The 25,000-nt window shown below is 43.5% G+C and overlaps 3 protein-coding genes across 5 annotated transcripts in view; 2 read left to right on the top strand and 1 right to left on the bottom strand.

Annotated features, from left to right (window-relative positions):
• Positions 1 to 5,279, top strand: part of camk2a (calcium/calmodulin-dependent protein kinase II alpha) — a 28,144-nt gene extending 22,865 nt beyond the window's left edge. For both annotated transcript variants that reach the window (XM_069666955.1, XM_069666964.1), the window contains exon 18: positions 1 to 5,279. This exon is cut by the window's left edge and continues 301 nt beyond it. The gene's annotated coding sequence lies outside the window, so the exon portion shown is untranslated.
• Positions 5,280 to 6,779: 1,500 nt separating this feature from the next.
• rps14 (ribosomal protein S14) lies at positions 6,780 to 9,543 on the top strand. 2 transcript variants are annotated; one of them, XM_069677599.1, is made up of 5 exons: positions 6,780 to 6,843; positions 8,081 to 8,232; positions 8,566 to 8,727; positions 9,242 to 9,318; positions 9,435 to 9,543. In XM_069677599.1, exons 2-5 carry the CDS (start codon positions 8,084 to 8,086, stop codon positions 9,500 to 9,502), a joined length of 456 nt encoding a protein of 151 aa, XP_069533700.1. In that variant the 5' UTR covers positions 6,780 to 6,843; positions 8,081 to 8,083; the 3' UTR covers positions 9,503 to 9,543. The 2 variants fall into 2 exon arrangements, with proteins under 2 accessions (XP_069533700.1, XP_069533709.1); XM_069677608.1 differs by having other exon boundaries at positions 6,817 to 6,888.
• A 2,523-nt stretch (positions 9,544 to 12,066) lies between these two features.
• The window catches only part of chm (CHM Rab escort protein), a 31,522-nt gene continuing 18,588 nt past the window's right edge, over positions 12,067 to 25,000 (bottom strand). The window contains exons 16-17 of the mRNA XM_069667783.1: positions 24,456 to 24,601; positions 12,067 to 12,459 (exon numbers count right to left, since the gene is read on the bottom strand). Coding sequence (XP_069523884.1) covers positions 12,232 to 12,459; positions 24,456 to 24,601 — 374 coding nt within the window. The 3' untranslated portion in view covers positions 12,067 to 12,231. The remainder of the gene's footprint in view (positions 12,460 to 24,455; positions 24,602 to 25,000) is intronic.

Raw genomic sequence — 25,000 nt, 5'->3', positions numbered from 1 at the left:
CATGATGATTGACAGGTCCGCCTCCTCACAGCTGACCTCAGTGTCAAACAACAAGCCCTTAAAATACCCTTATTTATTTATAATAAGCTAATTAGCTCTGGATTAGCTTTAGGTCATAATCAGCTGTTTATTAACATTAATGTCTATATTTAACTTCCTGTCATTAATAATTAAGATCTATTTTAGAGCTTATCCACTTATGAACTCATTGTTAGTACATGTTTGAGACCCTCGGTATCACATGACATATGACATTATCCCCAGAGGACTGACTCATTCATATGCAGTAACACCTCTGTGTGGGGGATACAAGGTTTCCACCTGACAGTTAACTTTATACCATCGTGTGTACTGTTTGTCATTATTAGACCCATTATCTCTGATCACAACCCAGAGCTGCTGTACACTTCAGTCTGTAATCTATCATCAGATCTTCATCATTATAGTTATTATTATGTTATCATTATTATTTTAAGTTTAATATATTATAATGATAAAATCATGTTTGTAGTCGAAGGACAGGTTGAATCAGGACATTCATCTCTGCTGATGTTTGGGTCTACTGATGTAATAATGATAATGTAATAATAATGTAATAATGATAATGTAATAATTTAATCCGATAGTGAGAACGAGGCGTTCAGGAGATGTTAGGACGAGAGTTCTTTCTTCCATCGGGCTCAGAGCTCGTCAGGCTTCCTCCGCTCTCCCTCCTGAGATCTTCCATCAGCTCCCCCTGAAAGTGTTCATCAGTGATGAGCCAATCAGAACCACAGATATCACACATCATCTGTTTTCTGGGACCAATTACCACATAAACTCATCTGTACGGAGTCCCAGAGGGGACCAAAGCAACAACTAAACTCAAATATAAATATCATTTTTAAAATAACAAACATTTTACATTTATGAATAAAATCCATTTTAGATTTTTAGATTTAAATACGGAGAAATAATGTTTATTAAAAACAGATGAACAAAAACTTTATTCAGAATCTGTAACAATAACAATAAAGTAAACTTATTATGTATATAATTACTAATCACATAATCATTTTTGTTTGCCCGTTTGTGACATCATCAGCAAAGGTTAAAGGTTGAAATATTTCTTTAGTTTCACATGAGAGGATCAGTGTTCTGCCTCCTCTGAGCCTCCGTACGACACTCGGACTCTGGCGTTCCCCGTTGTGTTGTTGTGGTCGCATGTGAAACCTCATATCTCTGTTTGTTTGTTTGGAGCCTTAATGAGTCTAATTTTTAACATTTCAAAATAAAAGTCCATCTCTGATGTGACAGATGGCCCCGCCCACAGAGTCGCTGTTTCAGCAGTTTGTTGGTGACTTCTTTTCCAGGAGATGTGAGGTTTGGGTGCCACGGCAGCGAGTAGAATCGTTGGGTTTTTGAATGGACTTCTGAATGGAGATCTTGTGTTCCTTCCTCTGCAGTGATGGTGTTTACGTTCTGTACAGACCTCGTGGTTCTCTGCATGCACCACTTGTGTTTTGTGTTCTTCAGCTTCGGTCTCTGCTGCGTTTGGCGTTCGCGGCTGCCATGTTGTTTTCAGCGCTCCGGTGACTTGGCCTGGAATTGTTAGCTTTGTTAGCATTCCTCACCGGGAGCTGTGGTGTCTGCTAGCCGCGAGCTAACAAAACACCAGCGGCGCCGTCTTTGATATTCTGACTTTTGAGGTTGTGTTCGTCTGGGAGGCTTCAGCAGCTTTTTACCGTCGGAGAATGTAGAACTTTGTACAATCAGATTCTTATGATGACGACATCATTAATATTATTATTATTATTCTAGATATGCCGTTTGTATATTAAAGCTTTTTAATGTTGAATCAGACATGCAGTGCTAGCCTTGTGTGAATCACCTGTAGAGATAACATTGTGTTTTATTAGCTTTATTACGTTGTTAGTATGATATGCAGTGTAGCGTGTGACACGAGTTCCCTTAGCAACCGCTGAATGTGTTCGCCGCAGCGCCGCTGCCTTTATTTTACTTGACATCTCGGTGCCATTTGGCATCCCGGCTCAGAAACACTCAGGGATCTCCAACTTCAGGATGTCTCCAGTTGACCTTTGACTTCGGGACTTCATAGAAGACAAACATGGGACTCTTTAGGTGCTTTTCGACAGCAGTAACATTCCCCTGGTGCGTTTCGGTTGCAGGAACCAGGGTCTAAATAATAATTCACCCCCTGAAAAGTCCCTGATCGGGGGGGGAAGTACTGATTGGTCGAGTACTCGCAGCATTTTATTTCACCTGCCATGTTGTAGTGCATTTACTTTTATTGCTAAACTAACTTTTATTCCTGGAACTAAAAGTTCCAGGAACTATTGGTCGAAAAGCACCTTTAGATGTCACATATTAAAGGAGAACCCCACATATTACTGGGCAACCCCAGGGGGCGGAGCCTGGTACACACTGCCAAACCTGGAATGGACCCTAACCTCAGAAAAATGTAGAACTTCTTCTGTAAGCTAAACGTGTTCTTCCCAGCAGACGTTTGAACAAGTTAAAGAAAAAGATTCAGTAAACAGGAGGAATCAATAACTTCCTGTCTGATGTTCCTTCTCATCACGAACACAGTTCTACTTTAACAAGTCAAATATCTCCTGTGTAAGAGTCAGACCAGATTTACACATTAAAGTGAGTGATTTCCCTGAGTGTGAACGTTGATCCGGTTCAGAGTCTCTCTCAGCCTCTGGGTGTGAACGTTGATCTGGTTCAGAGTCTCTCGGCCTCTGGGTGTGAACGTTGATCCGGTTCAGAGTCTCTCAGCCTCTGGGTGTGAACGTTGATCCGGTTCAGAGTCTCTCGGCCTCTGGGTGTGAACGTTGATCTGGTTCAGAGTCTCTCGGCCTCTGGGTGTGAACGTTGATCCGGTTCAGAGTCTCTCAGCCTCTGGGTGTGAACGTTGATCTGGTTCAGAGTCTCTCTCTCAGCCTCTGGGTGTGAACGTTGATCTGGTTCAGAGTCTCTCGGCCTCTGGGTGTGAACGTTGATCCGGTTCAGAGTCTCTCGGCCTCTGGGTGTGAACTTTGATCTGGTTCAGAGTCTCTCAGCCTCTGGGTGTGAACGTTGATCTGGTTCAGAGTCTCTCTCAGCCTCTGGGTGTGAACGTTGATCTGGTTCAGAGTCTCTCAGCCTCTGGGTGTGAACGTTGATCTGGTTCAGAGTCTCTCTCTCAGCCTCTGGGTGTGAACTTTGATCTGGTTCAGAGTCTCTCGGCCTCTGGGTGTGAACTTTGATCTGGTTCAGAGTCTCTCGGCCTCTGGGTGTGAACGTTGATCTGGTTCAGAGTCTCTCGGCCTCTGGGTGTGAACGTTGATCCGGTTCAGAGTCTCTCTCTCAGCCTCTGGGTGTGAACGTTGATCCGGTTCAGAGTCTCTCAGCCTCTGGGTGTGAACGTTGATCTGGTTCAGAGTCTCTCAGCCTCTGGGTGTGAACGTTGATCTGGTTCAGAGTCTCTCGGCCTCTGGGTGTGAACGTTGATCTGGTTCAGAGTCTCTCAGCCTCTGGGTGTGAACGTTGATCTGGTTCAGAGTCTCTCAGCCTCTGGGTGTGAACATTGATCCGGTTCAGAGTCTCTCAGCCTCTGGGTGTGAACACAGTCGGGATGCTGAATGGCGCGTGCAGACTGAATGGCTGTTTTCTAGACTCGTGTGTTTTCTAAACCTCCACTTTGACCTTTACGACACTTGAAAGTTTGATTTTTCGGAGGTGGAAGTCTTTGAGACGCTGCCTGCAAATATCTGAGATGTCATTTTTTAAAAACTCTTTTGGTGTTTAAGCTTGAAACTGAAGAATTCATCTTAACGCAGATTTCACGTTATTCTATGAACAGAAGCTACGATGTTTTTACCAGATGTTCAGTGGGTGTGGCTGCTTCATATTTATCCTCATCAACACAAAGCAGTGACATCCAACCTCTCACCATCAGACTAAGGTTCAGTCGTGCTCTTTTTATCTGCTCAGACAGACTATTTCATGTTTTCACCTGATGCTAAGCTAACGAGCGGTTGGTAGTCTCTGTTTTCAAACTGCAGCACTTTGAGCTCGTTTTATTAACCATGTGACAGGAAACAGGAGGAGGAGCTTCAGACGCCACAGAAACTATTAGCATTGTTAGCAATCATTAGCTGGTCCTTTAGCTACAGGATTACAGGTTCTCAACTACCTAACATGCTAATTAGTTGCTAACAAATGCTAGTAATGATGAACTGATGAAATCTTTAGTTTTATGTTCACTACTTGTATTATTTTAGTTTAAATCAGTTTAAAACGTGTTCGCAGACATAAATAATCACGTACCCTGCTACAAGCTAACAAGCTAACAAACTGTCACAGTCCAAAGGTTCAGGTTTTGAGCTTCATGAAATAAAAAAGAACTAAAACAAGCTCTTGAAACTGACGTCTGTGAGAATGAATTATGCTAACATTAGCCACTGAGCTAACATTCCCTCAACATGTCTGTTACAGTTCGGACCAGCCACAGAAAACACTATTAATGAGTTATTAATTAAAATGTTTAGATCTTTAGATAGTCACAGAAATATGAACTCAGACAAATGTTTGATTGTTTCATAAATCAGATGAAATCTGTACCAATCAGTGGAAGAGAAATCTGCTTCAAACATGAGCAGGTGTTTATCTGTGAACTAACAGACATGAAGTCAGGCACCAACCAAACTTTCTGATCTGATCGGAAACTTTGTCTTATTTTGAAACTAAAGCTTTGAATCTGACTGAACTTTATTCTGAAGTTTCTCAGATTATTGATTATTGATTATTAACTAAATGAAAACATAAATAATTTATCAAGTAAATATCCAACAAAAAAGAACCATGTTTACATTTCTGGATATTTCAAATAATTATGTTTTCATTGTTGTAAGAATAAGTCCAAAGGTCAAAGGTCAAAGAGACTCCTCCCTGCTTCCTGTCCATCATGATCATGCTCTGCAGAATCAATAATGGATAATCAGCTCCTCACGTCCACTCAGCTTTTCTATGATGGATATTGTACTGTACTGTGTTACCTGAAGCTGCATGCTCAGTGTGTACCTGTGTGATCGTGTGTGTGTGTGTGTGTGTGTGTGTGTGTGTGTGAGAGAGAGAGAGAGAGAGAGCGAGAGAGAGAGAGAGAGAGAGAGAGAGAGTGTGTGTGTGTGCGTGTGTTTTTAATATTTTTTTGTAGTTTTTGGAGTATTTCTTCTTCTTCTTCTGCATCATGTTTAAAGTGTTTCTGTAAATAAACTGAGGTGGTCAAACGCTGACGTCTGATTGGTCTGATTTAAACTCGTATAACTTCCTGTGTGGAGGCCTCAGAGACTTCATGTAACACGAATATGAAACCTGTAAAGACACAGCCACACATCGTGTTCTTGAAATATAAAGATTAAATCTGTTACTGTGATTTATATATACACATTATAAACCATAATATTATATATTGTATTTATTTAGAGATCATGTTTGATTTTAGAAAGTTGTTACTGTACACCTCCAGGACCCTGAGGCGTGCAGGGGGTACACTACGAAGCAGGATCAGGTGTTATCGAGGTACCTTCAGGGTTAACTACCCTTCAGTACTACGAAGCTGGTTCACTTCTTACCGGGATAGATCACCATGGTAACTTATGCTGAACACCTGACCTGCTCCGGAGCAGGTGATGTCCGAGATAAGAGATCAACCTGAACTAAACACCACCCACTGACCAATCAGGTCTCTTGATTTAGGAGCTCTGTGAGCTGATGGTGAGAGGGAGGAAGGAGAGAGAGAGCGGTGAAACACTTCCTGTTTACCGTAGGAGTTTTTAAAATATATTCATGACAGATATTCATCGAGCTCTACTGATGTACATCTACAACAGAGACTGATAAACACACTGAAGCCTGAAGTACTTTTGTTCTTATAAGATACGACAGTAAGCATTCGTACAGCTTTAAATTGTGCTTTTATTTTATATTTGCTTCATGGGTCTGTTTGATATGGCTGAGAGAAGAAGCTCTGAATCTGCCACTAACAAAAATACATCTGTGCAGCATATTAATCTGATGTAACACACGAGTGTTATAATAAATAAATGGTGCTCTAATGATGGAGCAGTGATGTTATTAGATTTTTATCCGTCCTGCAGCTGCAGCTGAGTGATGTCAGTCTGGATTCTGTGAAACTTCTTCATCTATTTCTGAAATCACAGTTTGCTCTGAGTTTGCAAAATATGCCGATCAGCTGACGGCAGACTCGCCGTGTTTAGATCGCCGTGGTCGTTTGCTCCAAACAACGGCCCTTTAATGTGAGCGCGCTCAGAGGAACCCTGGGTTGACTTATCGAGTTGATAACCTGCATCATGTGACCGCTCAGCGCGATCTCCTTCGTCAGATTAAGAGCAGCAGATCAGGAGAAGAGAGCCTGGGTCTGCTGAACTCGCTTCGTACAGGCCCCCTCACTGATACTGAAAACTTTAATTTGCATAAATGTTTGTTTTAGTGGCAAAATTCTTCGTTCACTCGACTGTTTCATAAAAAAGATAATATTGAAAAAACATGTTGCTCATGTGGTGATTGATTTATACGTATATTAACAATTTATAAAACAAAAATGCAAAGCGTTAGATGACTAACAAAATACTACTACTACTACTAATAACAATAATAATAATGATAATAATAATTTTACACGTTAAATAGAAACATTTGAGATAAAAATCTGTGTTTCGTCTAAAAACCACGTGGCGGCGGCAACAGCTCGTTCCCGCGCTGGAACTCCTCAACTTTGGCCCCGGAAGCGGAAGTTCTTTCCTTTCTTGTTTCTGCTTCGTATAGAGACACACTGAGGTGGGTTCTCCTCGCCGTTTAATCCAACTTTAATCTGCTTTTTAGGTGAACATCCGATCTTTTAATGTCTTTCTGGTGAATCTGTGGTTCTGTTTGTTTCTGTTCGCGGTGAAATTGATTCTTTGTGTGAAACTAAATGTCGGTTTTCAGACGTTTTTCTGTCGAGTTCCTGTGTGTGTGTCTGAGTACGAGCTGCTGCAACATGTCGCCATTTTAGCTCCGAGCGGAGACTCCGGGAGCGGGAGTCAACATATAATGAGTAAAGTAATTTATTACTGATAGTTCGGAACGCTGGGCTGAGTTAAACATTGAGAAGTAAAAGCGGCTAAAACTGTACAGGTGAGACTACGTTGGTTAGGAAGAGCTAACAGGCTAATGCTAGCATGTAGCTTATCAGAATGAATTAATTTCTTCACAGGTTAATGATTCGTTATTTACGTTTAATACCAGACTTCGGTATTGATACCGTCAGCTGTCTCCCCGTGTATGTATGTGCACCGACTTCAGCCTGTTAGCATGCACGTTAGCCGGAGCACTAGCCACCATGTGATCATGTTGAACTGGTGGTTCCATTACCGGACAGGTCCATGAGCTTACTGTGTGCATACACCAGGAGGGCAGAGCGGTTGTGTTAATGATGAAAATCAGTTTGACAACAGTGCAGGTGAAGCTAACATTAGCATTGGCCTGCAGAGTTTAAACAGACCTGTTTGTTGCCTCCCTGAGCTCTGTATGTATTCTAACACGTGAGAGCATCAGCTGGTCTGAGGTCTGGACAGAAGAGCTTCACTTTACTGAAGGTCACAACCAGCTGGGGTCAGTGTGCCAGTCCTGGACGAGCCTGTGAAAGAGCTTCACTGGCGCTTAGAACAGAGTGTGTGTGTGTGTGTGTGGCTCTGCAGGGTCTGATACAGTCGTCCTTGTGTTCAGCTGAATGTATTTAATGTAACGTCTGTCAGAGCTTCATGACGAGCCTCTTCATGTCGGTCTGAACTCTGAGGATCAGCTGGTCTGAACTGTGAGGCTGTTTGACAGCAGCATCGGGGATCGTCTAAAGCTACTTTCCTCTTCATCCAGCAGTCATGTGACATTCAGAGGGTGATACAGGTGCCTGTCTGTCTCGTGTTGGATTCAGAGACTGGACTCAGGCTTAGTCAGATCCTCAGGGAGGTTTCTGCCGAGCTGAACATCATGTGTGATGAATTACATGTGTCTAACTCCTCCTGCTCCTCCTCAGACGATGGCTCCTCGTAAAGGGAAGGAGAAGAAGGAGGAGCAGGTCATCAGCCTGGGTCCTCAGGTGGCTGAAGGAGAAAACGTGTTTGGAGTTTGTCACATCTTCGCCTCCTTCAATGACACCTTCGTCCACGTCACCGACCTCTCTGGGAAGTAAGTCTCACACACACACACACACACATTCAGGAGCACTCTTATATACCCAGGTAAAGGTCTCACTGCCTCCTGCTCTTCAGTGAGCTCGAGCTGCTGGTGGAGCTCGTTAAAGCTTAAAAATGCTGAGAGATTATTTAGGCAGACAGTTAAAGACTTTATTCTGAAAGTGAATCTACTTCCTGTTTGAAATCAAATCTTAATGCTCCTGAACTCAACACCTGTGTTCAAGAAAACAAATGAATCAAAGTTTTCGCAGCCACGAGGAATGTGATTTATTTTGTAGAGGGGAAGTGTTTGTTTCTGCTCGCTGATTGGCTGCTGTGTTTCCAGGGAGACGATCTGCCGTGTGACCGGTGGGATGAAGGTGAAGGCCGACAGAGACGAGTCGTCTCCTTACGCCGCCATGTTGGCCGCTCAGGACGTAGCTCAGCGCTGCAAAGAGCTTGGGATCACTGCGCTGCACATCAAGCTGAGGGCCACCGGGGGCAACAGGTAACACACACCTGCCTGAACACCTGTCACTTGTTTCAACGGTAGGGCTGAACAATTAATGGAAGGAGGCGCAGGCACAGAAACGCAGCATAACCGCACTTTAAGTGTTTCAATTCAAATGAGAATAATGATTTATAAATTATCTTTCCCTTTTTTTCTCTGGGTCGTTGAGCCCTGGTGAACAGTGAGACGTTAACGTGTTTGTGTGTCAGGAACAGTGAGACGTTAACGTGTTTGTGTGTCAGGAACAGTGAGACGTTAACGTGTTGTTTGTGTCGGGAACAGTGAGACGTTAACGTGTTTGTGTGTCAGGAACAGTGAGACGTTAACGTGTTTGTGTGTCAGGAACAGTGAGACGTTAACGTGTTTGTGTGTCAGGAACAGTGAGACGTTAACGTGTTTGTGTGTCAGGAACAGTGAGACGTTAACGTGTTGTTTGTGTCAGGAACAGTGAGACGTTAACGTGTTTGTGTGTCAGGAACAGTGAGACGTTAACGTGTTGTTTGTGTGTCAGGACAAAGACTCCTGGGCCTGGAGCTCAGTCCGCTCTCAGAGCTCTGGCTCGCTCCGGCATGAAGATCGGACGCATCGGTGAGTCAGAGCGCGCGTGCACACACACAAAATCAGTGTTTACATTCAATCAGCTGATGACTGCCTGGACGCTCTTGTGTTCTGACTTCCTGTTTCTCCTTCGTTGGTGTTCTCAGAGGACGTCACTCCGATCCCATCAGACTCGACCAGGAGGAAGGGCGGTCGCCGCGGTCGCCGTCTGTAAACTGCAGCAAAGATTTTCTGACAATAAAAACTTTAAAATCCTGTCTGTCTGAAAGTGTCTGTTTATCCACACAGAGGGTGAGACAGTTTCCTGTCTGTCTGAAGGTGTGTCGACTGCTGCACAAAACCAACGAAAGGTTTGAAGGTGAATAAACCTGAAATGTGTTAAACTGAACCGACTGGCTCAGAAAAACAAACTCATCAGTTTAAAAGTATTTACCTGAAACAAATCACACCTGAACAGGGTTATCAACACTAATACATGATTATTAATAATTAAGCAGAAGAGATCAACGCCTTCTGATGTGTGTATAAATGTGCACAGGGTTTGGTTTGGTGCCACAGTGACGCCTCTCTAAGATCTGGGCCCGTACTCACAAACATGCTAACGCTCTTAGCTTAAACTTCTAGCAGGGAGTGATGTAGGAATGCTCTGAGAAGCTCTGAGCAGGAAGCGATGGAGACTTCTGTCTTAGGTGTGGTCGACTCTGTTGCCAGGTATGACACAACTAAAGCTGTGTGTGAGGGATTCAAGGTTCCAACTGGAGCCACAAACCACCAGGAAACAGATTGCAATCAATTGTCCATTTATTTATTTAGCGTGTGATTAGCTGATGTGGTGGTCGCCATGGTTCCAGACAAAGAAATAAGCTTTCCACAATAAATCTGCCTTTAAATCAGATTCTGTTTTGCACATTAAAAAACTTTCAAAATAATGCTTGACCAAACATTTGGTATAAAATAATGTAACAAAAGGTTCTCATAAATCTTGTAAGTAGTACTTTCTAACTTTCTAACATTGAAAGACATGGCAAACACCAACACACACACACAACCATGTTGACACTGCCTGGAGAACCAAGAGGAGGAGGGGCTGTCCGGCCCTCTGAAGTGGGAGGGGCTACCACTTGGTGTCAGAATCAGACAGTCATCATGAACATCTGTTGAATAAACTGTGCGTCATTCTTTAAGGTATTGAAATGGTTTTACGTTCGACTTGAGCTACAAGTAAATAGTGATCACCCTGCTGATTGACAGCTGCGACAGACTCAAGTCATCGCTGTCGCACTTTGCATTTTTCCCGTTGCCAAATATCTTAATGTATTGATCACTTTTGTTTGTGGCGATATCTCGTTGGGAGGGAGATCGCATCTCTAATGAGATCTAACACAAACATGATCCAATCTGCAGCGTTGGATCAGCTCACTGTCAGCCATCGTGTGGAGCACGTCTCCCGTCTCTCCGTCTGTCCACCATTTTCTCCTCTGCTTGAGAAACTCTTGAAAGTCCTCCTCACTGCTGCTAACCGTTTCTCACTTTGAGAGCTCTCTTAAGGGCTGAGATGCTTTGTGCACGATGCTTGGCTCGTCACGAGGAGCGACTCCTTGCACTAAGAAGCTTGATGAATACGGGCCCAGGTGTTAACAGTTCCCTCTCTTCTGTGTCCGTTCATTCACCACTTTAACTAAACTATTTCTCAGTCATAAGAAACATGAAATGTGTTGAGGTAAGTAGGGCCCCTCCTCCTGGGCTCTTCATCACCAGAAGGCCAATAAGTGATGATTCATATTATATTTGTAAAAGTCTATATTTGATTTTTCTAGGAAAATCCGACTTATTATGCCTTTAAATTAATAATTTGGTGTTCAAGGGCTTTTATTTTGAAAGTTATTTCAGGTGTTAAGGTTTGGTAATAACTGATGTTCCTGTAGCTGCAGTTCAGGCTGTCTGCCAGCAGGAGGCAGCAACACACAGACTTTAATCAACCAGCACTCTTAAAAAGGATCAGACGCTGTGTCCCGGTCAGGGGCTGCAGCCTTCGGAGGAGGCGGTCCTTGGGGGAGGAGGCGGTCCTTGGGGGAGGAGTCACTCGTGGTCTGTGTAGACGTTAAAGCTGAACTGAATGAGGCGGTCTGCTCTACGGAGGATTTCCTGTTTGCATCACCAGCTGTTCCCGCACTTACCCTTGCGTCACCAAACGCTACTCCTGTCGCCTACCAACAGGTAGCTAGCGGGCTAAGCATAGCATAACTAGCAACCTATTATTTAAAAAAAAATGTAAACGTGTAGCACAGCTATTCGAGTGAGTTGGAACCAAAAACATTTACATTTTAAAGTTTATTCTTTTGGCTGTGTAAGTCCACCATCTTGTTTGAATCGGCGTGCAATGAATCTTGGAATACCTTGGGCAGCAAAGGATGCACCTGATGGATCCTTCGGGGCCCAGCAAACGGAGGACATATCTGTCGGCCACATCTGAAGGAGCCTTCGAATTGGGACAGCCCTCGACGCACCGCTGTGACTCAGTCAGCCTTCAAATACGTCCTTCGAAGGCTGCAGCCCCTGAAACGGGACACAGCTAGAGTGTCTGTGGGCCATAACTACCCTTTAGTTTCCCATCATGCAGCAGGTCTCTCCCAGGGGATTGTGGGTAGGAGTAGTGTGTTGCTTGAGGGTTTGTACAGCAGCCCTACATGAGATCTGAGGACCTGCAGGAGGACTGCCCCCCTGCTGGTCCACTTCGTGTTTGTAAAGGTTGAAGTGAGAGGAGACGAGCGGTTTGTTCACGCTGAAGCTTTAATGTTTCCACAGAAAAAAACTGTTTACATTTAAATAAAACAGGAAGCAGAAAAAAAACAAGATAGAAAAATAATAAAGATCAACTGAAGGCAACTTTCACCCACAATGCACTGCAGGAGGTTCTGTGGAAGGTTTGAGTGTTTGTATATGTTACTCCTCAGTCTGAAAGGTTTGCTCCTCCATCACCTCACCCTGTTTCTCCTCTGACACCTCCTCCTGTGTCTCCTCCTCCCCGTCTTCCTCCTCTTCTCCTGCTCCGTTTTTCTCCTCTCCTGTGGAGGAGGAGGTGTTGTCTCCGTCGTAGATGATGTCTTCAGGGTTGGGAGCAGGAGGACAGAACTCCTCCTCTGGGAGAATCTTCTGGAAGATGGACTCGGCCTGAACACCAGAGCAGATATTAATATCATTATAATTATTATTATTATTGCTACATGAAAGAGTTAATATTATGTGGATGTGCTGCAGATTAAGTACAATATTTATAAACACAAATATATTAAAACATCTATAAACGCACTTCATTTAAATTATATACCTTGTGTTTAGTACTTATTACAGTTAGCATGCTAACACACTAATATGTTGAACAAAGTCAATATAGAAGCTAAACATTAGCATGTTAGCATTTGCTATTAAAGCTAGCAATCTGGTTTCATCAACACGACTTTCGGATTGGAAATCTTTATTGTCCCCAAGGGGCAATTTGGTTTGCAACAACAGCACACACAAAAGGAAATCATAAAGGACATAATAAATATAATACATAAATGGATTATTGACAATTACAAACAAGTACGAAACTTTTCGGTAGATATAATAATTATTATAATTATAATATAAGGGGTACATGTGCAGATTCATAGGGGTACATGTGCAGATACATAAGGGGTACATGTGTAGATTCATAGGGGTACATGTGTAGATACATAAGGGGTACATGTGTAGATTCATAAGGGGTACATGTGTAGATTCATAAGGGTACATGTGTAGATTCATAGGGGTACATGTGCAGATTCATAGGGGTACATGTGCAGATACATAAGGGGTACATGTGCAGATACATAAGGGGTACATGTGCAGATTCATAGGGGTACATGTGTAGATACATAAGGGGTACATGTGTAGATTCATAAGGGTACATGTGTAGATTCATAGGGGCATTCAGTTGGAGGAGTCGGGATAAAAGCGTTCATAGATTTCCCCAAGCTAACGCTCTTCTTGTTCTCCAATAAGCTTATCGATTTAAATAAAGATTTCCGCTCCAAAAGAAACGTGGGAAATGTAGGCACTGATTTGGAACATTTCCGTTTGTGAATGAAAAACTTTGCATAGAGAATAATAAGAGTTAGCAGCGGATATTTCACATTCAAAAAACAGATAAGGTGTTTCTTCATTATGTTTACAAAAGGTTGTTATCATCCTCTGTGGATTTAGCAGTAAGACAGTTAGCAGGGTTTACGTTATGTAACATTTTATTTGAAAAACAAAACTTATTTCCAGCTTATTTTCTCAATTTTAGACCAAAAACTTGGTACAGTTTTATTGTTCCTTTTAAAAGCTGGTTTAAGTCTGTTAGTTTAATTTAACAGGTTATTTCATTCTCTTTAACTTGAGCTGAAGTTGAACAAATCCACCTGGGATAGCACGAGTTAATGAATTCAATTCTCTGAAGGGAATTGGAAAAAACAGACATGAATCGTTCACAGGAGAGCATGCTAACATTTCTATCTCTCTGGAACCATTTAGGAAAAATAAGGACTTGTTTCTGGATGTCGCAGGTGTTCCAGAGAGAGGCTTAGCGAGGTGAACACATTGAGCTTCCAGGCTAGAAGAGCTTGCTGATGGAATTTCGATAATTCGATCGGCAGTCTGTTTGGTGAAAAATTACACGTCAATAGAAAAGAAAATGTGATTTGGGATAAAATACCAAATTGAATCTGGATCTTTGAGACCTCCTTCTGCTTCACTAGTGGAAAGTACACATTTCTTAAGCTTATGCGATTTATTCTTCCAGATAAAATCTAGACAAACTCTGTTTACGTGTGTGGTTGAATCATTTCTACAGATAGAGATGGGTACACAGCGAGATAAGCCCTCAGTGTTTGAAACAGATCTGTCCAGGCCTCCTCTCAGCCTGTGGGACAAATGTCGGTGTTGTCGGCTATAAGATTCTTTGTCATAAATATTCCCAAATACTTAACAGTGTACTTCACTGGGATGTTTCCCATCACAGAATCATCACAATCATGCAGAGTTAAAATTCCACATATTCAACGTGAAACTTGGAGAATCGATTAATCGAGTTAGATAACGTGTTCTTGTCTTTTAAACCAAGTGAAGTGTCATCTGACAGTTTTTAACTCCCTACAATAATTCACTGACTGAAACAAATAAAAAGGAGAAATAAGGCAACGCTAGTCTGAAATCTTTTAGATGTGTTGATTGTAACAGAGCAGTTAATATCTTTGTGAAACATACCGACAATATCAACAGTTATTACCAAAACCAAATGCTTTGAGGGACTGTAAGAAGTGTGCCTTCTAGGAGTCCCGAAACAAACTAAGATTTCACTGCATCAGCACAGCAAGTCTAAGATGAGTCTCATATCACAGCTAATATGACGCTTTTCACAAATCCTGTTTCAGCTAGGATCCTCTCCTTAAAGGAGAAGTTCGGTATTTTTAAACCTGGACCCCATTTGAATTAAATTTGTGTTGAAATGACTCATTGGAACACAACGTTTTGGAATCGGTCCAGTAGGTAGCTTCCGCTGTAGCCGCAGTACGGACTGGGACACCTGCGCCCGATCAAAGTACGTCCACTAAAAGTGGAATTGATTCTTTCAGTCTCTGTGTAGTAAGTAAAAGAAGAAAAGGCAACAAGAGAAAGAATATGTGAAAACGAGCATTCAGACCCTCTGGAAAACAAATGCTGCCTAGAATATTTCTCGAGGTAGAAACACATTTCTCTGCTTTTCTAAACAAACATTCAGAAATATGACCTTTATGTTGGACTCAGGTAGTTTTCCATCGTCACAATGAAAAGTGAGAAGGACAAATCTTTTTCCATGAGAATAGCTTCATAAAGTCCCGTTGAAGATATAAAAAGCTCATAAATAAAGATGTGGCTTAGTTAGATAAGATAATGAGATAAGGTTTGAGTCCCTGTAACAGTCTTCTTAGAGAAGAAAGCACTGAAACACGTTACCTCTTTTTCTTCCCCTCTTCTCTTGCCTTCTTCACTTAGGGCCAAAGCTTCTGCTTTCTCCTCTGGGGACAGCGCTTCTGTGATCCTCAGCTTGTTGTCAAGAAGGAACTTTGAGCCTTTCGCCTCCCTCCAGACAGCATCCCGAAGTCGTCGCATGGCAAACAGAACGATGGTTGATCTGCTTGAGCCGTCTTGTCGACGTTGCCCGACGCGATGTACGATGTCGATCCCCTCCTTCAGATCTGCCTTAAGAGTTTTATTTTGTGCTTGTAGTTTACAAATCTCCACTGATGTTGGATTGTCGACATTAACTTCTCCATCTGTTCTGAAGTTGATTCTGTTGTCTTTCAATGGCGGAGACGTTTCTGAAAGTTTCGTTGTGTTTTCCAGAGAGCAAATTTTCGGTATTTCAGCATTTTCACGACACTCTGGCTTTACCGTCTTTGTTGGCGGTTTTAAAGGAGTATCTGGAAGTGGGGCCGCGAAGACATTAGCATGGATTTCTGGGTTAGCTTTGAACCAGTTAACGCCTTCTTCTATTAGCTCTTGTCCGTTAACTTCATTTCAATCTTGCATGGCTACAAGGTTGTTGCTAGCACCAGTGTCGTGCAGAGTTAGCATGTCTGGCATAACACTGTTAGCATCCTCCATTGTCACTTTTCTGCCTCTTCTTTTTCCCATTCAAGCAGTTTTTGTTCAGTTTGCCAAAGTTTACACTTCTGCGCTGCCTTGTATGAATATTTAAGGTTGAATTGGTTGTTGAAGCACGAAACCTCAGAGTTACCTGACGGAGTGAAAAAAACACACCCTCCTACATCGCCGCCATCTTGTCCCCCCAGAGACATAAATATATATAATATAAAACTCCCATGGATGTCATGACAAACACAAAGCCAACAGTCCTTGGTATCTGTGCAATGGCAACAGTGCCAACAGCTTGTTTAACAAGACCAGGTCTAAACCTCGTATGCGTCTGTCCGCATCAGGTCAACGTGTGCTTTTGTGGGCGATGTGTTATAAGGACTGTCCTTATGAGGCCGATGAAAGCTTGTTAAAAAGCAGGTGTGCGCTGCGGACGTAGGTGAGGACAGCGGAGGAGCAGCCCTGCCTCCTCCCCGAACAAAGTATCCAGAGCCAGTCCCAACTCTCTCTCTACAGCTCCGAAAGTACCGTCAGTCAGTCAGTCAGTCAGTCAGTCACAAACAGACCCGTGAACAACAACAAACAGAGCAGAGTAAAACATATGACAAAGTTATACTAAAAAGAACACACAAAAATACAAGCAACACAAAGTAGCACATCATAAATGTATGCTACAATGCATGTCATAGGGCATAGCACACTGGGGTACACTAGGGTTCACTTGGGTACACTGGGGTTCACTTGGGTACACTGGGTTCACTGGGGTTCACTGGGGTACACTGGGGTACACTTGGGTACACTGGGGTACACTGGGGTTCACTTGGGTACACTGGGTTCACTTGGGTACACTGGGTTCACTTGGGTACACTGGGTTCACTTGGGTACACTTGGGCACACTGGGTTCACTTGGGTACACTTGGGCACACTGGGTTCACTTAGGTACACTTGGGTACACTGGGGCACACTGGGATACACTGGGATACACTGGGGCACACTAAGGTTCACTTGGGTTCACTGGGGTTCACTTAGGTACACTGGGGTACACTTGAGCACACTGTGGTTCACTTGGGTTCACTTGGATACCAGCGGCGGCCCCTTAATGCGGGGCGCCTGGGCACCGCCCCCATCAAAACATCTCGAGCAACTACATGTTAAACAAACGTATAAATACTTATAAATTAAAAATAATGTCTACAATGCACCAAGTAGTCTGTCAGCAGTCAGCAACTGTCAGCAATCCTTAAAATTTCGTTTTAAATAGAAAATTAATTTTAGTTAATTTCTGTGCGAATACATGTACTTTATATGAGAGGGACGCCGGCCATATGAGAGCGTATGTAAGTCCTTCAACTTTTGGCAAGCAGCTGACCTGAGGCTACTCTCTAATTGGTTGCTTCAGATTTCACACAGGACGCAGCTCTCTGCGCCCCGCACACTCCTACTTTTATTTTCAGCGAATTGATATTGTTTTTGTGTTTTGTGATATAATGTGATTGGATGTCGACACTGTCTGTCAAGTTCAGCTACGTCAACGCCTAACGTCACCGTCACTTCCCCGCTACCCCGCTCTTTTGCTAGCTTGGTAGCGTACTTAGAAATGGCATCTTCGAGTGGAACCGTAAACGAAAGCAAAGAAAATTCGGTTATTTCTCTACAAAAACACCCTTTCTCAAGACGTTCGTTGGAAGAGAAAAACAGGATAAAGGCGCTTGGACCGGACCGACCGGATTTACAAATTCAGCAGCAGGTTGCTTTCTCTCTTGTGTTATCATCACTCTCTCTTTTATTATAATAAATTGTCTTTGTCTTTGGCAGAAATTCTCTCCATTCCATGGTTGAGCAAAGCAGTGACTCTCATCCACCAAAGAGGCGTCGGGCACTCAGTCCAGAGGACCACCAGAGGATCGCAGCAGAGGTGAGGTGATGCTGTAGAAATCAGTCACAGTCCATGTTACACCGAAGCGTAGTGTTTTTATTTGAATCTCTGTGGTCCACTTTTTACCTGCTTTGTGTAGATGAAGTATGTGCATTGTGACCTAAATCAAAAACCTTGAGATGTAACTGTAAGTAGTTAAACTAGTATACACTTAGAGCTGGAAGCCTAACAATTAGAAATGGATATAGTCTTGATGAAACTAACCTGTTATTTATAAGTAAATTTGATTGTATGTTTTAAGTAAAGGCAATGTGAACAAAGGGTTTAACACTTAGATGCTCACAGTCACCAATAGGATGATTCTAGTAGTCCCTGCTACATATATTTGCATTAGGACTGGGCGATATGGACATAATCAACTATCACAGTATTTTTGACCAAATACCTCGATATTCATATTGTGACAATATTGTAGGGATGACTACTACTTGGTGCTTTCACAAAATATGTACACAATAATCTTTTTGATAAAAAAAATATTATTGTGTTTTTTTTATTTTTATCTCTACATAATTTTTTTTCTTTTTCTTTATGTAGGTCTGTGATACCATCCTGGGACACAGCAGGGAGCGCTTCTCTTTCACAAACCACCTCGTCAGTGCCACCTTGCTGCAGGGGGACAGGTTTGAACAGTACAAGATGGCATTTCCTTAAGATGCACTGAGAGACACCTTGAAGGCTTACCCAATGCTCAATGGAAGCAAGCTGAAGACCGAGCTGAGTCTTATCTACAGCACAGAAGAGTTCAAGGCCTGTTGTGGTGCTGTGGACTTGTTCCAGCTGTTCAAGGAGAATAATCTTGAAGAAGTCTTCTCAGAAACTGTCGCTCTCCTGAAGATCCTCATCACCACACCCATGACCACGGTGGAAGCTGAGAGGTGCTTTTCAACATTGAAAAGAATTCAAACTTTTCTCAGAAACACCATGACCCAGGAGAGGCTGAATGCTCTGGCCATGCTGTCAATGGAGAATAGTCTGGTGACTGAGATGACTGACTTTAACCAGAAAGTCATTGACAGATTTGCAGGCCAGAAGGAAAGGAGGGCAAAATGTATGTTCCAATAGAGGCCAGTGTTTCGGCAACATTACAGTGTGTTGTTTATAGAGTCATTTTAATGTTTTGTTTTTTTGCTTAGCTATGACAGAGGACTAGACCGATGTATCTGGCTGATTTTTGGGTTTTATACCATCGGACTGTGAGGAATGCTATGGAAATGTTGGTTATATATTAGTTAGTTTGTATATTATGTCTTGTTTACTAACACTAATGTAAGGTTTCTGTTAAGCAGAGATGGCAGTAGATAGTAGTTTTGTTCAAGTTCAAGTTTTGGCTTGATAAAAATGCCATTTATAGCCTATATGTTGTTATTATTATTATTACTCAATGACTGTATATATAGATGACGCGTCTCCCGTTTCTCTCATTGTGTGAAATTGAGGCCAAAATAGAAAGGTTTTGGCCTCACGGTCACACATGTTAGCATATTTAACAGCAGAACAGCTTCTTTGTGTTGGTCTGAAGCAGACGTTCACAGATATGGAAACTTCAATGGCTGTAGTCATTGTTTTAGTTACATTTCCTCTCATCGTTCCTCCTCTATTCTGCTAATCCTGAACAGATCATAGCAGCATAAGAACTAACTATAATGACAGAAACCATGTTTGAGAAAAATGTATTTGACTTGTATTTTGATTGTTTGACCCATGTCCCACCTGTTAACATGGATCTGTGCTTTATGACCTATACTGCAGCCAGTCAGCAGGGGGCGATAGAGAGGTTTTGGCTTCACTTTTAGCGAGCTGTCATGTCCATCTTTTTATACAGCCTGTTATTAATACTACAAATATAGGTTAGATGATGTACAGTCTACCTATATAATCTTGCTGGGTTTTTCATACAAACTTAAAAGAATAAATCTGGACCTACACTAGACCCTTTTCTGTGTGCAATTAATCAGGTAGAGGAAAAAATATTTAATCTTTTCCTTGATATGTTGGACTGTAGCTTCTGGTGGCCTATGCCTGGCTATAGCCTTTTTTGAAGGTCCCTAATGAAGACAGGTACATTTTAATTTTAACAAAGTGATCAAATAGGCTGAAGTAGCCTATTTATAGGCCTAGGGTCTTGGTCTTGTTTCAGCAGGTTCAGGGGTTTGGCCAGGGGTGTGTTAGCCTTCAGTAGGCCTTCATTTTTTAAAATATGCTCATGTCTCACTCACAATTTCAGATTGGCGTTTATACCAAAATTGGTTCTCCACAGTGGCTCATTTAATGAGTTTAGTTTCCTTATGCATACAATGATAACCAAGCATGAAATTCATTAGGCTATCGGCATGGGAGAGGAAAAATGCATGGACTATAGACCCATAGCATCCATTGCTGATGAAACATAAGTAAAGACATTTCACCAAAGGTTTGTGTTATTCTATAATTTTACACTACGATTACACAGAAGTGCTGCTTCATATACATTTGTGAATTCAGCAGCAGGTAAATTGCGCCCCCCCAAAATTTTTTATCACCAGCCGCCACTGTTGGATACACTGGGGTACACTGGGGTTCACTGGGGCACACTGGGTTCACTTGGGCACACTGGGGTTCACTGGGGCACACTGGGGTTCACTGGGGCTCACTGGGGCTCACTGGGGCACACTGGGGTTCACTGGGGTTCACTGGGGTACACTGGGGTACACTGGGGTACACTGGGTTCACTGGGGCTCACTGGGGCTCACTGGGGCACACTGGGGCTCACTGGGGCACACTGGGGCACACTGGGGCACACTGGGGCTCACTGGGGCACACTGGGGCTCACTGGGGCACACTGGGGCACACTTGGGCACACTGGGGTACACTGGGTTCACTGGGGCTCACTGGGGCACACTGGGGCACACTGGGGCTCACTGGGGCACACTTGGGTTCACTGGGGTACACTGGGTTACACTGGGGTACACTGGGTTACACTGGGGTGCACTGGGGCTCACTGGGGTACACTGGGTTCACTTGGGCACACTGGGGTACACTGGGTTCACTTGGGCACACTGGGGTTCACTGGGGTTCACTGGGGCACACTGGGGCACACTGGGGCACACTTGGGCACACTGGGGCTCACTGGGGTTCACTGGGGCACACTGGGGCACACTGGGTTCACTGGGGCTCACTGGGGCACACTTGGGCACACTTGGGCACACTGGGGTTCACTGGGGTACACTGGGGTTCACTGGGGCACACTGGGTTACACTGGGGTTCACTGGGGTTCACTTGGATACACTGGGGTACACTGGGGTTCACTTGGGTACACTGGGGTTCACTGGGGTATGGACAGTATACCTTGTTATGGACAAATGGAAAGCAACCGCAATAACGACCATGTTCACGTTTTTTTTTGTTTTTGCTCATGAGGCTCTCATGTCATGTTTGTACACTTCAATGCGTCTGTATTGAATGATTAATAAATTCATAACGAAAACAAGAGTTAAGAGTGTCTTTTTTGTGTCGGCAGCCGGTGATGCAGAGTTTCAGTCTTTTCTTGAGGGAAACATTAACAATGGCAGCTGCTCTGGTCGCAAAACCAAATGTAACGTCACCGATTTGGGAACATTTCAGCTTTCAACCAAATGAAAAGAACATTTAGAAGAGGCAATCTGCAAATCTGCATCGGAAAGATCCCTGTGTAATGCAGAAATACATGGAATTTGAGGTCTCATATACCCATCATCCCGCAATTGATGCACAAATGGCTGCAGCACAAAGTCGCGGCGCAGCCTCAAAAGGGACAGCACAGGCCGGTGCCAGCCGACAGTTAGGAGTGTCTGAAGCCTTTGCGTGAGTTGACAAATACAGCCGTGAAAGTAACTTAGCTGCTGTTACACAACTTCTGGTTGAGGAGATCCATTTTTACAGTGGAGAAACCTGCAAGTCAATGCTTTCAAAATTTGACAAGCAATACGAGCTGCCCGGCAAAACAGACTTCTCAGAGACTGCGTCCTGAAAAGGTAAACACAGTAAGGGCATCGGTGAAAAGCAAGCTCAAGAATATCGACTAGTTCTCTGCAACAACAGATGTGTGGTCAAGTGCCGATATGACTCCTTCCACGAGTCTAACCGTGCACTTCACTCGGACTGGGCTCTTATATCACGTTGCCTCCAAACATTGTTTTTTTTACCGCACATTAAAAACACGATGACGATGACAGTCTATAGCCTACTGTATGCATTAAACAACAACGCAATAAAACATCAACATTTGTACCGTTTCCATCTTTGCTGTCTGACAGTGCTGCTCACAGATAAAGACGGCTGCGAGCTCATATCTCAACATGTCAACATGCCACTGCAGCCTGTGAGCTCCGCCTACTCTGCTGCTGAATAATTATCTACAATTCAGCCGACTGATGTTTCGTTCATTTTCACATTTTGGCCTAATTTCATTTCAATAATCAGAATCAGGTTTGTTGCCAAGTAGGTTCACACATACAAGGACTTTGTTTTGGTGGTTTTGGTGCAGAACAATGAACACAGAACAGAATAAAAATAAGTAAAAGACTTAAATAGAATAAGATTAAAAAAAAGAGGCAATAAGAATAAAAATATAAAAAGCAACACGTATAATAGAAAATATGTACAACAGGTGGGATTAAAAACTGTACAGGTGTGCAGGATATTAGTGAGTACAAAAGCTTACAGTATAAAGTTAAAGTTAAAAATAGTGCAGAGTACAGACAATGAAAGTCCAGTGTGCGTTAATGTAACGCTTAGAGTCTGAATTACAGTCTCAAACAATCGTGGAATTTAACGGCTGATTCTCTACTGTCGGACAACGAGAGGAACAACGAAGCAAACAGCAGACGGTGACAGAGAGGACAACCCAGCGGTCAAAAGATTTCTGGATGATCGTCTTTTTACACATGTACCGTTAATCCTCCAAACAAATCAAACTGTGCAGGCCTCTCAGAAGCGATGAAAAATTCGATAATTAATGGGTCTCCAACGTGGGCCCAAAATGGCTCAGTAGCGCCCCCTCAAAATTTTCAACGAGGGGTCCCCATAGAGGTTTCTTTCATCTAGGTGCATGGAATTTTGTGTGCATATTTAGCATGTCCACATTTTCAAAAAAGTCTCTTACAGCCAAACCTCAAACCCAACAGGAAGTCCACAATTTTATGATGAATATGAAAAAAATGGGGAATTTTTGCCATTTTCACGGGTCAAACTTGGATGAACTCCTCCTACACCGTTCACCTGATCCACTTCAAATTTGGTGTACAGGTAGAGGAGACCTGGGTCAAAGGGAGTGGCCGTGGCGGCTCGACAAAGTTGCATGTCTCGCCATGAAACAGGAAGTTGCTGTATTTCCACCATTCAGGGTCTTATCTGCCTGGAACTTCATATGTTTCATACGAGTCCCTTCCTGAACACTTCTACGAGTTATAAATCAGTCTCGGTCAGAGCGCCACCTACTGGTTTGAGGCACTAAGCCTCGTGTGACGTGCATCCTCCGCTCACTGTGCTGTCTACACTTGATGTCGTGTCTAAATAACTTGACAATTTACAGACATTTTTACTGTTTTGTGTCTGTTAAACAGACTGTGGCTGCGACTCATTTCGGTCCGCTTAACTTAGACTTTACGCTGCGTTGCCAACACTTGCCGTTGTCTCCGGAACACGGGAGAATCGAGAGTCTTTTCCGCTGTTTAGTGTTTGATCGTCAGGCTGCGACTGCAGGTCGCTCTGCGACTGCAACGCACCCCGACGCGCAACACGTCCCCGACATGCGACACTCCCCGAAGTGCACACGGGTGCGAGGGCCCGTTCATCGCTGCTTGCAGCTATAATTGGCTTTGTAACCATAAGGTTGTTGTTGTCGTCGTCGTCGTCGTCGTCGTCGTCGTCGTCGTCGTCTGCTTGTCTCCATCCTGCTCCTCCCTCTCTCCCTCTCTCGGCCCGTTCAGTCTCTTCAGATGTTCAACATGAGTCTGGTTCTGCTCGAGGTTTCTGCCTGTTAAAGGAAGTGTAAGTGCTGCTCCTGGTGATTCACGTCGGTTCTCTCTCTAAAGAACATAAGGAGTCGGTCTGACCTGCTCTGTCTGCAAAGGGTCTGAGATAACTTTAGTTATTTGCCAGTGATCCAAGCTGGAGTTGTGACAGGTGGGTTTCTATAAAAAAAAATCAGCATCTCTTTTGTCACAGCACATTCGACTCAGACTTACTCTGGCAGGCGTTTGTGTAGAGCATAAATAAAACGTAGCCCCTGCGGTGAGCCGGTTGAACACAGCGACCGCTCAGACCAAGTGTCATTAACACGGGTTCTCTGTGGCCTCATTGTGAGGAAGCCGACCAGCCAACACATGGTGCCACAGTCAATGTTGGGTCATTCAGAAAGCCTACGAGCTCGAGCACAGGGCTGCATGTAGTTACAGGCTGAGAGGCCTACCTGCTGCAGCTTTAACAAACATAAAAATTAAGTTTTCTTGTGTGCACTGAAGCTGCTTTATATTTTAATAATGAGACTGATGTCACAGCTGACATCACTTCCTGTCCTGGAGTTTATGCCAGGTGTGTGTGTGTGTGTGTGTGTGTGTGTGTGTGTCACCTGTCTGATGGCGTGGTCGTGTCCGAGAGCGGCGTCCGGTCCAGAGCACACGTACACGTTAGAAGGAAGATCGTAACCTTCGACCTCCACCCCCGAACTGTCGGCCATGTTGAAGTAGAGACACCAGAGGACAGACGGGCAGTTCTCTGCAGACAGACAGGCAGACACACAGACAGGCCGTTGGTTAAAGAGTCATGTTCTCGGACATTAAATGGACTGTAGTTCTTATAAAGCTCTTTTGTAGTTTTTGCGACCACTCTCGCTGCTTTACGCTACATGTCACATTCACACACCGAGGGCAGAGGCTGCTGCATGCCCAACTGTCAGTCAGTCATCACCCTCACTATGCCACCGGGAGCAATTTGGGGCCCAAGGACACTTTGACGTGTGGACTGAGGGAGCTGGGGATCGAACCACCAACCTTCACACTGACTCTACCACTGAGCCACAGCCGCCCTGTTTGCTCTGCTTGATATAATAAATTGTGTCTGGTATGTTTCTTCTGTTTCATTACCTTGTAAAAATCCTCCCAAGGCATCTCCTCC

Source organism: Semicossyphus pulcher, unplaced genomic scaffold (genome assembly GCF_022749685.1).
Source record: "Semicossyphus pulcher isolate SPU_LCO1_2020_fin unplaced genomic scaffold, fSemPul1.0.p SCAF_10, whole genome shotgun sequence".
NCBI classification, from domain to species: Eukaryota; Metazoa; Chordata; class Actinopteri; order Labriformes; family Labridae; genus Semicossyphus; species Semicossyphus pulcher.
Note: the sequence above shows the minus strand (reverse complement) of the source record. Positions and strands in the feature narration are given on the sequence as shown.